The 14272-nt window shown below is 50.4% G+C and overlaps 1 protein-coding gene across 1 annotated transcript in view; it reads left to right on the top strand.

Moving 5' to 3' along the window:
• JAG1 (jagged canonical Notch ligand 1) overlaps positions 1 to 10034 on the top strand; it is a 34043-nt gene extending 24009 nt beyond the window's left edge. Inside the window, exons 12-26 of the mRNA XM_087818868.1 lie at positions 75 to 248; positions 708 to 858; positions 1693 to 1857; positions 2159 to 2272; positions 2797 to 2910; positions 2995 to 3108; positions 3224 to 3340; positions 3808 to 3835; positions 4082 to 4167; positions 5285 to 5398; positions 6007 to 6116; positions 6205 to 6438; positions 6644 to 6775; positions 7075 to 7225; positions 8070 to 10034. Of these exons, the coding sequence (XP_087674994.1) occupies positions 75 to 248; positions 708 to 858; positions 1693 to 1857; positions 2159 to 2272; positions 2797 to 2910; positions 2995 to 3108; positions 3224 to 3340; positions 3808 to 3835; positions 4082 to 4167; positions 5285 to 5398; positions 6007 to 6116; positions 6205 to 6438; positions 6644 to 6775; positions 7075 to 7225; positions 8070 to 8524 (2259 nt within the window). The 3' untranslated portion in view covers positions 8525 to 10034. The remainder of the gene's footprint in view (positions 1 to 74; positions 249 to 707; positions 859 to 1692; positions 1858 to 2158; positions 2273 to 2796; positions 2911 to 2994; positions 3109 to 3223; positions 3341 to 3807; positions 3836 to 4081; positions 4168 to 5284; positions 5399 to 6006; positions 6117 to 6204; positions 6439 to 6643; positions 6776 to 7074; positions 7226 to 8069) is intronic.
• The last annotated feature ends 4238 nt before the right edge of the window (positions 10035 to 14272 follow it).

Genomic DNA, 14272 nt, shown 5'->3' with positions numbered 1-14272 from the left:
ACTGCTGAAGCCCTGTGTTTGTGGATACATAGAAAAAAAAGCATGTGTTTCTCCCCCTCCTTCTCCCCTTCCAGGATTTGGTTAATGGTTATCGATGTATCTGTCCACCTGGCTATGCAGGCGATCACTGTGAGAGAGACATCGATGAATGTGCCAGCAACCCCTGTTTGAATGGGGGTCACTGTCAGAATGAAATCAACAGATTCCAGTGTCTGTGTCCCACTGGTTTCTCTGGAAACCTCTGTCAGGTGAGCAGTGCTGGAACTTCTGGCCAGGTCTTTACAGGGGGATCTCCTCCTGCTCCACCCTCCATCTGTCCCCCTTCCTTCCCCTCCCGTCACCTTCCCTTTCCTCTCCCTTCCCCCCTCCCGCTCTTGACTCTGTCTTGAGTCTCCAGGAAACCTATTAACCTCCCGTCGACTAGGGATCTCTGCTAGACAAATGCTGGTGGAAAGAGATGGAGTGATTCTCTTGGTAGTGTCGGCAGCCTGTCCGTCTCATCCCCCCTCCTCAGCCCTGCCTCACTCTGCCCTGTTTTGCCAGGGCCTGCCTGGGCGGTCTCTAGGACATAGCTGTGTATTAGGCAGGCTTTCTAACCGAAGCAGATGAAGGGGTCAGATGCCAGTGTCCGCTGCCCCCAGAGACGCTGTAATCACACCTCTGTTTTACTGTTTCCTCCCCTGCGGCCCTGCTCCTGCTCCTTGCAGCTGGACATAGACTATTGCGAGCCCAATCCCTGCCAGAACGGGGCCCAGTGCTACAACCGTGCCAGCGACTATTTCTGCAAGTGTACCGAGGACTACGAAGGCAAGAACTGCTCCCACCTCAAAGACCACTGCCGCACGACCCCCTGTGAAGGTACCTCTCTCCCCTGGGCTCCTGGCTTGACTCCAAGGCTCCCTCCCCTTTCCCCACTCGTCACTGTCCCTTGGTACTCTGAGAAGTAGTTGTAGCTGAGGAGATCAACCCCCTAACCTGACTGCTCGGAGAAGTCGGAACACACGGAAGCAACTGAGTGGGGCCTGCCAGTGGGTGAACCAGTAGCCCAGGGGAGAGGGGAACTCACTCCGCATTCCCAGCCTGGGGGGGGTTGATCGGCAACACCGAGACAGATTCCTCGGGGCAGCACTGTCGGGAAACCTGTGGCGGCGGAAATGTCATGTATCTGCTGTCAGGTACGGTGGCCACAGACCACGTGTGGCCAGTGGAGTGCAGCTAAAAACGTTTATTACTTAATTTCAAATGATTTCAAGAGCCACATGTGGCTGGTGGCTGCTGCATTAGGGGGCACAGCCTTGCAGGTTCTAGAAGTTTGTCCTTCAGCTCTGCTTGAGCGGGATTAAGTGGGGAGTAAAGCTGGTTCTTCCTTTAGCACCTTCCACCAAAGAGACGGCCCAAGTGGGAGGGGAGGCGCCCACAGACATGTCGGCTGCATTCGCCACGTAGGGAAAACATGCCCTTAAAAACTTATAAATTTAAAACATTCCCATCTGCCTGGCATCTACCGTTGTCACAGTGTGACGTGGCAGGTTGCCGGAGTCGTGGCCCCGAGGTGCGTCTTGATTTCTGACTCTCCTTAGCCAAAGGTGTCTGTCCCTAGGAAAGCGGGCTCGGTGTGGTGTGTCCTCAGCTGAGGAACACCGTGCCTGTGGGTCCCCAAGGCTGTGGTCTGATCCCGGGTCTGTCTTGTAGTGATTGACAGCTGCACAGTGGCCATGGCCTCCAACGACACGCCTGAAGGGGTGCGGTACATTTCCTCCAACGTCTGTGGTCCCCACGGGAAGTGCAAGAGTCAGTCGGGAGGCAAATTCACATGTGACTGTAACAAAGGCTTCACTGGAACATACTGCCACGAGAGTAAGACCCTCTCCCTGCCCCTGCCCCGCCCCGCCCCCGCCCGACTCCGGGGCATCTGAGTCCGAATTGTTTCAGCCGAGTGAAGGTTTGCGAGTTATTTCCAGGATCTAGGACTGGCTGTTTAACGTGTGAGGTCACTGATGCTGATGAGCCGTCAGCACTTACTTTAGAATGTTCTGGAACCTTAGTAGTTTGGGTGGTCCCGCTTTCTGTGGAAGCTTCTTCCCCACACCCACGGAGCAGCTCAGCCTGTAAGGGTGTTAAATGATTGACTTGGTTTTTCTTTTCCTGTCTTTCTCAGATATTAATGACTGTGAGAGCAACCCCTGTAAAAACGGTGGCACCTGCATCGATGGCGTCAACTCGTACAAGTGCATCTGCAGTGATGGCTGGGAGGGGACCTACTGTGAAGCCAGTGAGTCTGGCCTTCCTGACAGCCAGCTCGGGGCTGTGGCGGGCGGGGGTCACCGCAGGAAGCCTTTCTGTTTAATGAAATCTCTGAAAGGTGACCTCACTGCCCCTGCAGTGGGGCAGCATGGCCCGGGCCCTGTTCCCATTTGTTAACGTGGGTGACGGCAGTGGGAAGGCCCAGGAGCTCTGGAATCAGGATTGTGTAATTAGGATGATTGATGTCCCTGCTTGCAAGGAAAGGAATCCCCTTTCTGTTTTGATTATAATTTCTGCCCATCTTGATTTTCATTTTGTGGAAGGGACAGGCCTGCCCCTGACTTGCCTAACTTGTGGCGTTGAAAGTAACCCCGTTGGGGGCTCCTTTACTGCTGGAAAGGGTGATGGTGGTAGAGTCCTGAGCTTGCTTGGCTGGTCTTGGGACTTGGGGCAGAGAGCAGGGGTGGAGGTGGCCGGAGGAAAGGCATGGTTCTCACGGGCGTGAAGGGTCCCAGATGCGTTTTCAGCTGGGTGTCTCCTCTTTGGTTCTAGACATTAACGACTGCAGCCAGAACCCCTGCCACAATGGGGGCTCGTGTCGCGACCTCGTCAACGACTTTTACTGTGACTGTAAAAACGGATGGAAAGGAAAGACCTGCCACTCACGTAAGTGGTAGCTGGCTGGGATGCGGTCTCCGTCTTCTGTGCGGGGGCCAGCCAAGGGCTCACACTGACATCTTCCTCCTCCAGGTGACAGCCAGTGTGATGAGGCCACATGCAACAATGGTGGCACCTGCTATGATGAAGGGGATGCTTTCAAGTGCATGTGTCCTGGAGGCTGGGAAGGAACGACCTGTAACATAGGTAACTTTCTGCCCCACGTGAGCCCCTGTGAGTGTTTTCCTGGGTCTGGTTCTTGCCCCTTCAGACTGTCTGTGGATCCTCAGGGAAGGTGGTCTTGTCTGCTCTCGTCTTATAGCCCGAAATAGTAGCTGCCTGCCGAACCCCTGCCATAACGGGGGCACCTGTGTAGTCAACGGCGAGTCCTTCACATGTGTCTGCAAAGAAGGCTGGGAGGGGCCCATCTGCACTCAGAGTAAGTGTCCCCACCCCCGTGGCACTCCCCAGTGGCTGTGGCACACATCCTGACACCCTCAGGGACTCGGGGTGGAAACCAGAGCAGAGCTGCTTAATGTCTGCTGCTGCATCACCTGGCTCTGTCCTAATGACTTGATGGGATGCAGCCCTGACCTGGGCATGAGAAAGTTGCCAGGAGATAAGTGGAGACAGATGGCGTCTCGTTCCCAGCTCTGGTCTGACCAGCAGCCTGTCTCCTTCCATTCTCACACCCCTTCCCAGCCCTGCCAGGCCTCTTCCTGTGTTCATCTGTCCCACGGTGAGCGGAACAAAGTGTGGTGCAGGCCTGGTTCCAATTGAGCAGGGGTCTTAAGTGCATTTGCGGGTGTTAAGTACGACGTTATCATTTGGGTATTATGGGAGTCAGCAGTGTTTTCACTGAGGGCTAAGACTGCTTTCCTATTAAGTTGTTGTTTTACTTTGCAGATACCAACGACTGCAGCCCTCATCCTTGGTAAGCTTTGACCACCTTTTAAGCCAGCACTTGTTGGCTATAATATGCATGGGCTGCCACTGAGACCTCTCAGATGGGACTCTCTAGGGGTCGGACCCATCAGTATTTTTAAAGCTCCCCAGGCAGCGGCGAGTGTGGCCGGGGGTGAGAGCCGCTGGTGGTCATGGGTGTGGCTCCCTGTTGATTGGCAGCAGGAGTCGTGGGTCAGGAGGTTGGTAACCAAGGTGGTCTTTGCTCTCTCCTTAGTTACAACAGTGGTACGTGCGTGGATGGAGACAACTGGTACCGGTGCGAGTGTGCCCCTGGCTTCGCTGGGCCTGACTGCAGAATAAGTAAGGGCTGCCCCCATCTGGGCTTCCAGTGGCTTTATTCCCCCGTGTCACCCCTCAGCCTAACTTTTCATCTGTGCAACAATTAAGGCTGCGATTCCTTTTATTTGCCTGTCAGGGCTAATGCCCACCTCCGGCTGGCTCTGGCTGATCCTCAGGTACCTGTCTGCCCCTCTGTGGGTGGCACAGCCCTCAGCCCTCCTTGTTCTAGAGGAGAGGGCAGCAGCCACAGGATTTGACGATTAAGCTACTCTGAGGCCCTAAGGGGAGAGAGTGCTTTTCCCTGTGACTAACATGAAATTATGGGCAAGTGGACTTTAACCACAGTTACGCTGGTGGAGTACAGAGCTAACACCAATGGAAGGGGTGAGGGCTGTGGTTTCCCAAGACTTGGTGGAAGGGTCAGAACAGAAAGGGGGGGCAGGCAATGCAGTTTTTCAGGAAACTTAAAGTTGATTATTTTGAGCCTTTACCCTACCTTTTTATATGCTTTCTTTTTAAACACAAAAGTGACAGTTGTGGGTTTTTTTTTTTTGTCCCCAAATTATTTAAAATTTTCCTGGTGTTTGAGATGCCTTAGTCTGGGACCGACTGGCCTCCAGCACTAGATGGGGGTGCATTGTTTCTATTTCATGTTTCTAAATCGGGTTGACATACAGCCTGGGAGCCAAATCTGGCCCACTGCCTATTTTTGTAAATAAAGTTTTATTGGCATATAGCCATGCTTGTTCATTTACACTGTCTCAGGCTGCTTTCAGCTCTGATAAGAGTTGGGTAGTTGTGACAGGAACCACATGGCCTACCAAGCCTAAAATATTTGCTGTCTGACCCTTTTAAAGAAGGTTGCCAGCCCTTCCTCTAAATTGTACTCAGGAAAAAGAAACGTATTTGGGGAGGTAGCAAATTTAAATTAAATGATTCTCAGCTGTTAAGTCAAGCTAGTGGTGATTTGGGGGGGGCAGCGACTGGCGGAGCTGCTGGAACACTGATTACATGATGAAAATGCACCAGCCTCATCCTTCTATCTCATATGCCTTTCTATTTGTATGTTATGTCTGAAAACTTAGAGAATCCTTGCTGCCTCCCATTGGAGCCTGACCTTATACTCCATTTCTCCTAGACATCAACGAATGTCAGTCCTCACCTTGCGCCTTCGGAGCAACCTGTGTGGATGAAATCAATGGCTACCGGTGTGTCTGCCCCCCGGGGCACAGCGGTGCCAAGTGCCAGGAAGGTATGTGGGCCTGGCCCTGGCTCCCTGTGCCTGTGGAGTGAACGAGTGCTCCTGTCACTAGTCAGCATTTTGACCATGAGTAGGCACTGTGCTCAGGGAGAGAACACAGAGGGGACGTACAGTGGGGACCCCAGGGAGGGGGAACTTTAAGAGTCTCCTAAGAGAGGGTAGCTATTGCCTTGCCATAGACGGTAATTAAACCGTCTGAGGACTCTGTGGCTTTCGACAAGCGTTTATTAGTGTTCATGGGTCTGCAGGGCAGGCAGAGTGATAGGTGCTGCAGGCTGGGCTCAGGCCTGTTCATTGCCCCTCCTCGCCTCCTGGGACCGTCAGCTGCATCTGGGCCATGTTCTTTTCCTGGCAAATGGCAGGCTTGCAAGAGGCAGTGTGCTGTGCAAGCCAACGGAGAGACTCTGCTTACAACACATCCCCTGGTGCTGCCGTGGCCACGTGGCCATGTGCAAAGTCAGCAGGGGAGGGGGGTAATATGTGCCTCTCCCAGAAGGAACTATTGTCACGTGTCAGAGGGCAGGGGTATAATTGGTTCCTCACAGGAAGGGAGCAAGGAATCGAGAAAGTCCTTCCACTCACGCGTCTCCGCCTCTCAGTTTCAGGGAGACCTTGCATCACCATGGGGAGTGTGATACCAGACGGGGCCAAGTGGGACGATGACTGCAACGCCTGCCAGTGCCTGAGCGGAAGGATCGCCTGCTCAAAGGTAGGCTGCGAGGACTGCTGCAGGCTGCCCGAGTTCCCGAGCAGCTGATGGGCGCTTCTCCTGAGCAGCCGCTCCTGTCTCTCTCCAGGTCTGGTGTGGCCCTCGACCTTGCCTGCTCCACAAAGGGCACAGCGAGTGCCCCAGCGGGCAGAGCTGCCTCCCCATCCTGGACGACCAGTGTTTCGTCCGTCCCTGCACAGGTGTGGGCGAGTGTCACTCCTCCAGCCTCCAGCCAGTGAAGACCAAATGCATGTCTGACCCCTATTACCAGGACAACTGTGCAAACATCACGTTCACCTTCAACAAAGAGATGATGTCCCCGGTACGGAGCTGCTTTTTCTATTTGGACTGTGTGGCTGCTTGTATTAAGGCAGGAGCGTCCCAAGCTGGGATTTAGTTCTCTGTAGCCCAAGTTCCTGTCTTAGAGCAAAGCATGACTTGAATATAACCTAACTTCCAAGAAAACGGCAGCCTTTTCTTTTTTCCAATATCTTAACACACGTGTGGACTTTTCCATATTGTTCTAGGGTCTTACCACGGAGCACATTTGCAGTGAATTGAGGAATCTGAATATTCTGAAAAATGTTTCTGCCGAATATTCAATCTACATAGCTTGTGAGCCTTCCCCTTCCGCGAACAATGAAATACATGTGGCCATTGTAAGTATAAGATCCATTCACACCTAATGATTTGATTGCAAGGTAGCTAGGAAGCTTCATTTAGCCAGGAGCAAATACATGGGAATAAAGCTTGGCATACATGTGTTTTCAAGTGGTTTTGAATAAAAGTGCACTTGAAACTAATACAAAATAATATTGAATGTAAGCTGTAATTGAGAAACATTTAATTTTTTTAAAATAAAAAACCTAAAAATAAAATGTTATACCAAATAAAAAGAAAAGTTACTGTGGAGTATCCCCTGACCCTCCAGACTGACAGGTTTTTCTTTTTTTTCCAGTCTGCTGAAGACATACGGGATGATGGAAACCCTATCAAGGAAATCACTGACAAAATTATAGACCTGGTCAGCAAACGTGACGGGAACAGCTCACTCATCGCTGCCGTTGCAGAAGTGAGAGTTCAGAGGCGTCCCCTGAAGAATAGAACGGGTGAGTGTCAGGTGGGAACAGGCCCTTTCTGGGATGAGTGCCAAATGGATCTCATCACACTGTCCAGTCAAACCACCAGGTGAGCAGTTCCCTCGAGTTTCCCCTTCCAGGAGCCCCCCACTTAATTGGTGAGGAAACAGGCCGGTGGCCCTGACGGAGGTCATGGCGATGGGCAGAGGCTGACCTGACCTTTCCGGGTGCCAGCAGGCTCTGCTCACAGGCAGGCAGCCCTGTGGAGCGTGCACTGTTCCCAGACCCTGCAGAGCCCTAGCACAGAGCATCGCTGTGCCTGGAGCTCTTGACGTTTGGTGTCGTGTGCCAGCCCGTCCTGAGCACCGGGAGACACTGGTTTGCGAGGTAGCTCCGTGGCCCTACAGTACGTCCAGACTCCCCTTCAGACGATCTTGAGCATTATTGTTCTAGCAAGGCGAGGAATTGAGCTCATGACCACGCGGGGCATTGGAGCTGTCGGCCTTCAGATCGGGTTTCTGGTCATTCTGAAAACCAGGTCGTGTGATGGACCGCCTTAGTAGCCAGAGTCCCCTCGACTGAACCGCCTTAGTAGCCAGAGTCCCCTTGACTGACCCCGACGCTGCTCTCCCCACACAAAGCTGGGGAATCTGTGGGAGCTGCTGCTGCTCTTGCTCAGTCTCTCCGGGGACAGTCGTGTCAGTGTCTCCAAGGGCCCAGGTTCCCAGCACTGCTGATCAAGCTGTGAGCTGACAATACGCAGTTTTGAAAAGGGACTTGTCCCCATGGAGCCCCTTTTGGGGACTGAGGGCAGGAGCAGCAGTGTCGGTATTCTTTTGTTCCGAGGGTTAATTGGTTGGGGCCTGCCTTGCAGATTTCCTGGTCCCTCTGCTGAGCTCCGTCCTCACCGTGGCCTGGCTCTGTTGCCTGGTGACGGCCTTCTACTGGTGCGTGCGGAAGCGCCGGAAGCCCAGCAGTCACGCCCGCTCGGCCTCCGAGGACAACACCACCAACAACGTCAGGGAGCAGCTGAACCAGATCAAAAACCCCATCGAGAAGCACGGGGCCAACACGGTCCCCATCAAGGACTACGAGAACAAAAACTCCAAAATGTCCAAAATAAGGACACACAACTCGGAGGTAGAGGAGGACGACATGGACAAGCACCAGCAGAAAGCCCGGTTTGCCAAGCAGCCGGTGTACACGCTGGTCGACAGAGAGGAGAAGCCCAACGGCACGCCCGCCAAACACCCGAACTGGACAAACAAACAGGACAACAGGGACCTGGAGAGCGCGCAGAGCTTGAACCGCATGGAGTACATCGTATAGCAGGCGGCGGGCGCCTCCCCGCCAGGTAGTCCACCGAGGGCGCGGGGCTGTAGTTCTGTAACTGTCTAGTCCGGTCTGAGGCTGTTGTTGACTTAGAATCCCTGTGTTAATTTAAGTTTTGACAAGCTGGCTTACACTGGCAATGGTAGTTTCTGTGGTTGCCTGGGAAATCGAGGGCTGCATCTCACAGCTATGCAAAACCCGGGCCAGGGTGCCCTGGGGCACGGGCCCTGCAGCCAACAGGTCTCGGATCAGGCGCCCCGGAGAGGGCCCAACCCTTGGGCTTCGAGCTTCCACTTCTGCCAGATGTCCCGATGGTGATGCAGTCTTAGGATCATAGTTTTATTTATATTTATTGACTCTTGAGTTGTTTTTGTATATTGGTTTTATGATGACGTACAAGTAGTTCTGTATTTGAAAAGTGCCTTTGCAGCTCAGAACCACAGCAACTATCACAAATGAGTTTATTATTTATTTTTTTTATTGTATTTTGTTGTTGGGGGAGGGGGGACTTTGATGTCAGCAGTTGCTGGTAAAATGAAGAATTTAAAGAGGAAAAATGTGTCAAAAGTAGAATTTTGTATAGTTATGTAAATAATTCTTTTTTTTATTAATCACTGTGTATATTTGATTTATTAACTTAATAATCAAGAGCCTTAAAACATCATTCCTTTTTATTTATATGTATGTGTTTAGAACTGAAGGTTTTTGATAGCAGTGTAAGCGTATGGCTTTATTTTTTTTTTTTTTTGAACTTATTTTCTTACTATGTGTTGCCTATAAGCCAAAATTAAGGTGTTTGAAAATGGTTTAAGACAACAGATGGGCTTCTGTGCCTGGAATACTGGTGGAATTTTTTTTTGTACGTCAAGATGTTTAAAACACCTTCTAGAGCATCACTTTAAAATGTGTTTTCAGGACTGACTGAGGCAGTTTCAGAATTAGTCTAGAACAGTTTTCTTTTTTTCTGCTTTAGACTTGAAAAGAGACAGGCAGGTGATCCTGCTGCACAGCCGTTTAAGGGAACAAGTTGAGCTATGATGTGAACGTAGCCAAAATGAGTGGTTGAATACCCTTAAAAATATCAAATTAATTGTGTGAAGTTGGAAGCACACCAATCTTATTTTGTAAATTCTGATTTCTTTTCACCATTCGTATGTAATACTGAACCACTTGTAGGTTTGATTTTTGTTGTTATCTACTGCATTTAGGGAGTATTCTAATAAGCTAGTTGAATACTTGAACCGTAAAATGCCCAGTAAGATCACTGTTTAGATTGCCATAGAGTACACTGCCTGCCTTACGCAAGGAAATCAAAACGCTCTTACGAAGTTTAAGATCCAAAAGGCTTATAAAACAGTAATTTTGTTGGTTCGCCATTGAGACCGTGAAGATACTTTGTATTGTCCTATTAGTGTTATGAACATAAAAATGCATCTTTGATGTGTTGTTCCTGGCAATAAATTTTGAAAAGTAATATTTATTAAATTTTTTGTATAAAAACATGGAACAGTGTGGCCTCTTCTGAGCTTACATGGTTCGGCTCTGCCATGTGCCTCTGGTGATAAGTAGGGGCGCGCACCAGGAGGAACTCAGCCGTTTCAGCTCCCCGGTTCCTCTGCAGTGGGGCTGCTGTGAAGCTGGAGCTGCAACACGCTACCTCAGGGCCTTGATTCCCTTGTCATTCAACAGCAAGTGTGAATACTGCTTGAATAAACGCCACTGATCACTGGCCTGCAGTGTGGAGGTGAATTGTTTGTGACCACACGGGAGATGCTGACCTTGCCCACTGCGCTGAAAGGGTTTTAAATAGCTTGGAATTGGTGATGGGGGCCGAAGAGAGAGATTGAATGGTTTTCCTCATTTTTTTTTCCTGGCTACTTGGGTTAATATATCAATGTCCTTCCATCATGAGAGACCTTGTGGATTTTGTGCACACCTACGCCTCCAGGGTGGTTTGCTTCTGGGGTCATGGCCCATCTATCATCACCTTGCACCCAGGAAGTGAGCGTTCTGTTGGCCTTTGGGGTGCCAGCTGTCTGGCCTTCCATGAAGTTCCAGAGTTGGGCTGTTCCCACCTGCTAAGGGCAGGAGAGCTGTGGTTCTCACTTGTGGCTGCTGGGCCAGAGGCCAACATGGCTCTGCCCCCACGTCATGGGGTGGGGAAAGCTTTGCCTCTGGCACCTGCAGCAAGGGATGAGCTGAGGTGACCCACATGGACAGCTTCCAGCAGCTGCTCCGAGTTGCCAAGAGTTCCTTGCTTGTGGTTAATAAGCTAAAGTTTCCCATCCTGGGGGAAGTTGTCCCCAGTGCTCAGGCCATCTACCCACCTCCCATTTCCACAGCATAACTCCAACTGGAGCAACACACTTTGAATGGAGAAGCTGAGGCAGATGTCTTCTTTCATTCTTGGGAAGCTGTTCTTTCCACCAAGCCAGGAATTGTGTTCTCTGATGGGCACTGTTTAAGAGGGGGTGGTGGGCCTTAAGGACTCCATGCTCCTTCTGCATGAATAGAGGCCTCGAGGGGGTCAGTGCATTTTGGCTTGTTAAGGAGGCAGCTCTGAAAGCGTAGATTCCCATGACATCTCCCTGCCCTTGTATAGCAATACTTCTGTCACTAATCTCTGGTGAGCAGCCGCTTTATGCAAGGTGGAGTCAGGGAGGGAGACATGCTTTCCTGGTACAGACCCAAGGAGCCGGAAACAATCTGGTTTTGCTGCGCTGAACTCAAACCATCCTGAAGCAATACCTTGCTCTGGTGGTTTGTAAACTTGGATCATGCAGGACCCCAGAATTCCTTGGATAGTTACCAAATGGTTTTGTGCCAAGAAAAAACAAGAAAACCATTTAATGAGCCTCTGCAATTCTTTATTCCAGGAGGGAAATGATCTTGAGATTCACGTGTTTTAAGGGGCCTTCTGTCCAGGACACTCTCCATGGGAAGGTAGAGGTCAGGCTTCTCAAAACCAGGGTCTAAATGGTATGTTTTTCCCCCTTCTCCAGGTAGAAGGGACCAGGCAAGGGAGCCTTGATTATCCTGGGTACAAGGAAGGGGAAAGGAAAGGACTCAACACTTTTCCTATTCCCCATGAACGTTTTGGGCCCTCTAAGCAAGCCCTGGAAGGAAATGTGGCTCCCCAGAACTCTGGCATTAGAATGTACCATGAAACTCCAGGAAGGAACTAACTAGAAAATGATTGTTTTTAGATTAGAAACTCCTGAGGCTCTAGACTTCCACAGTGTAGAATCAGAATAGAAAGGGGGTATATCTTAATTGGTAAAGCCCAGTCAGGCTGGGTGTGATCAGAAGCATAACTTGAAAGTGGTGCATTTCTCTCAAATGCAGGTTCCCAGGCCTGGCCCAAGATTCACCAGGAGTAGGGCTGGGCAATCTACTTCCAAGAGCTCTCCCCTCTTCCTCCCTCCCTCCCACAGTATGGTCAGTAAAATTTGAGAACAACTCTACTAAAATACTAAAGTACAAGCTCTTCACTAATTATAATGTTTTTCTTCCTTGTTAAAGTGAATTAAGTAGCCTGGAAGCCAGTTTGTTGCTAAATTGCCACCTGACATCATTTTTAACTAAAATAATTACACTGCCCCCTGAGCAAGTTATGGTCTAAGTGCTTCATGCTTATTGGCTGATCTGGGGTCAGAGAGTCAAAGTTAACTTATTTGGGAATATTTCTTAGGCAGCAAAGAGCCAAAGGAGCCAGAGTGTGGGCTTCCCTGCTTTCTAAATGGTGTACACCTGGCTTTGCAAAAGTGAGCAAGTATGTAGCTAAGAACCGGTTGCCTTTAAAGAAAAAAGGTTGGGCTGAGCAGAGTCCCAGCATTTCCGTTTCCACTGCGGGTCTCTCCTGCCTCTACTGGGAATGAGAAATGAGTTCAGAGGTTCCTGGGCTGGGAAGACACAGCACATGGGTTATGGGAAGCCTCCTCCTGCTAATGTGTATTTATACTTTGTAAGCTCTGATTCATCCAAGCACTGGAACAGAAATCTGCTTCCTGAGGTTCTGTTTTTAAATTGATAGTTTGCAAAAACAACAATTATTTTTCTTAACATTTTTTTCCACCCCACGAGCAGCTCAACATCCCAGTTCAGGCTATGTCAGTCTCCAGCAATGCCAACAGACAACTTGGTATTTGGAGGCAGAAGGGTGCCCCGAGGCAGTTCTGTGGGGTTCTGGCCCTACAAGTCTTCAAAGTTTAGAAACCATTAAGGCAATCTTGTTGCCTCACTTGAAAACTACAAGATATTTCTGGGTCTATTAAAAATAACGAATTTACCTTTGTGAACAATTGCCTCCCATGGTTAAAAGGAACAGCGAGTGGGGCGATGCTCCTGGGGCAGCAGACGGCCTGCTCGCCTGCGCGCACCCTCGGAGATCCTGTTGAAAGGCGCGGCGCCCTCGCTTTGGACAACTTCTACCTGAATGACTTGCTCTTGCATGCCTGGCACAACATTCTGGCTTGGAGTGTTTCTTTCAAGTCCCAGGCAGCTTTTATAAGCCTTAAATTATGTGTCATTATCACTGGTCCGGTATTAACCTGTGATATGCAAGTCAGGAAAATTAATTTGGAGAGTAAATATGCTTAAATCCAATAAGAACCCCGAATTGAGGCCTGCCCACTGCCTCCCCCACCCCACCCCGACCCTTCCCCCTGCAAATATCCGTACCGGGGCGCCCAAGGTTTGAATTATCCCGAGCGCCAAAGCAGATGCCAGCAACATGAAAGCAACAGCTTTGTTTTACAGAGAAGCGCTTCTGGCAGGCCAGTGGGGCTCCTCCGAGATCCCCAGGGGAACACAGGTTTGCAGCTGGCTTCCTAATGACTGTGCAGGCTGCCACAGAGACAGTGTCCTTAATCCAAGCTGTGCCTCCTCCCGCTTTTGAGTGGAAAGTGACAGCTTTATAAATCTGAGAGCAATAGGTGTTTTCTGAATCAAAGGCAGGTTAAGCCCATCTCTTTGTAGGTGGTTCCTTTGTTCTTGGTCAGCTTGACAGTTTCTTTTTAGTTTCTGCTTCATAGTTATAAAAATGAAGCACAGGAAGAGATTCGGAAAGGAATCGACAGCCCCACTACACCCTACACTTCCCTGTGCACGAACCACGCGCACGTGCCAGGCGCTCACACGTGCCACACGCGCAAATATACCATGCGGGCGCACTCTACAGGCGTTTTCAGGACAACACCCTGGCTCCATGGCCAGTGCCAGGTGGTTGCAATTATTAGGCCTCATCGCACATCCCCTAACCAATCCTGCTTCCCCCGACAGGCGACTCCAGATTATCACAGAAAAATCACCCGAGCACTAAAATCCAAGTAGCTTGAATGCGAAGCTCACCAGGTCCAGTTCGCGCCCGGGCCAGCACAGGCAGATCTGGGCGTTCCGGAAACCGCCTATGAGCAGCTCTGCTTCCTCCACCCCAAACCCCAAAAGCCAGCTCCCCCGCGCAGGCATTAGGAACGTGTCCCACCAGTCATCTTTAACCTGTTGTCATGTCAGGGTGGGACGGAATTGCACGTTCTCTAAAAGTTTCCTGTGCGCTGAGGCACCCACGCTGAACAGCTTGGATAAAAACCCATCCTGGAGATAGAAACATAAACCCTGCAAGTTCAGGACGACAGTCAGATGCTCTCTGGGGGCTCTCTCTGGCTTTGCAGGGATGGTTTTTGGAAGTGCTTTCAAAAGAACCTACAGTTTAAAACAGAAAGGAAGAGCAGCAATTGAAACAGCTAC

The sequence above is a fragment of the Miniopterus natalensis genome, chromosome 7 (genome assembly GCF_054644295.1).
Source record: "Miniopterus natalensis isolate mMinNat1 chromosome 7, mMinNat1.hap1, whole genome shotgun sequence".
NCBI lineage: Eukaryota > Metazoa > Chordata > Mammalia > Chiroptera > Miniopteridae > Miniopterus > Miniopterus natalensis.
Note: the sequence above shows the minus strand (reverse complement) of the source record. Positions and strands in the feature narration are given on the sequence as shown.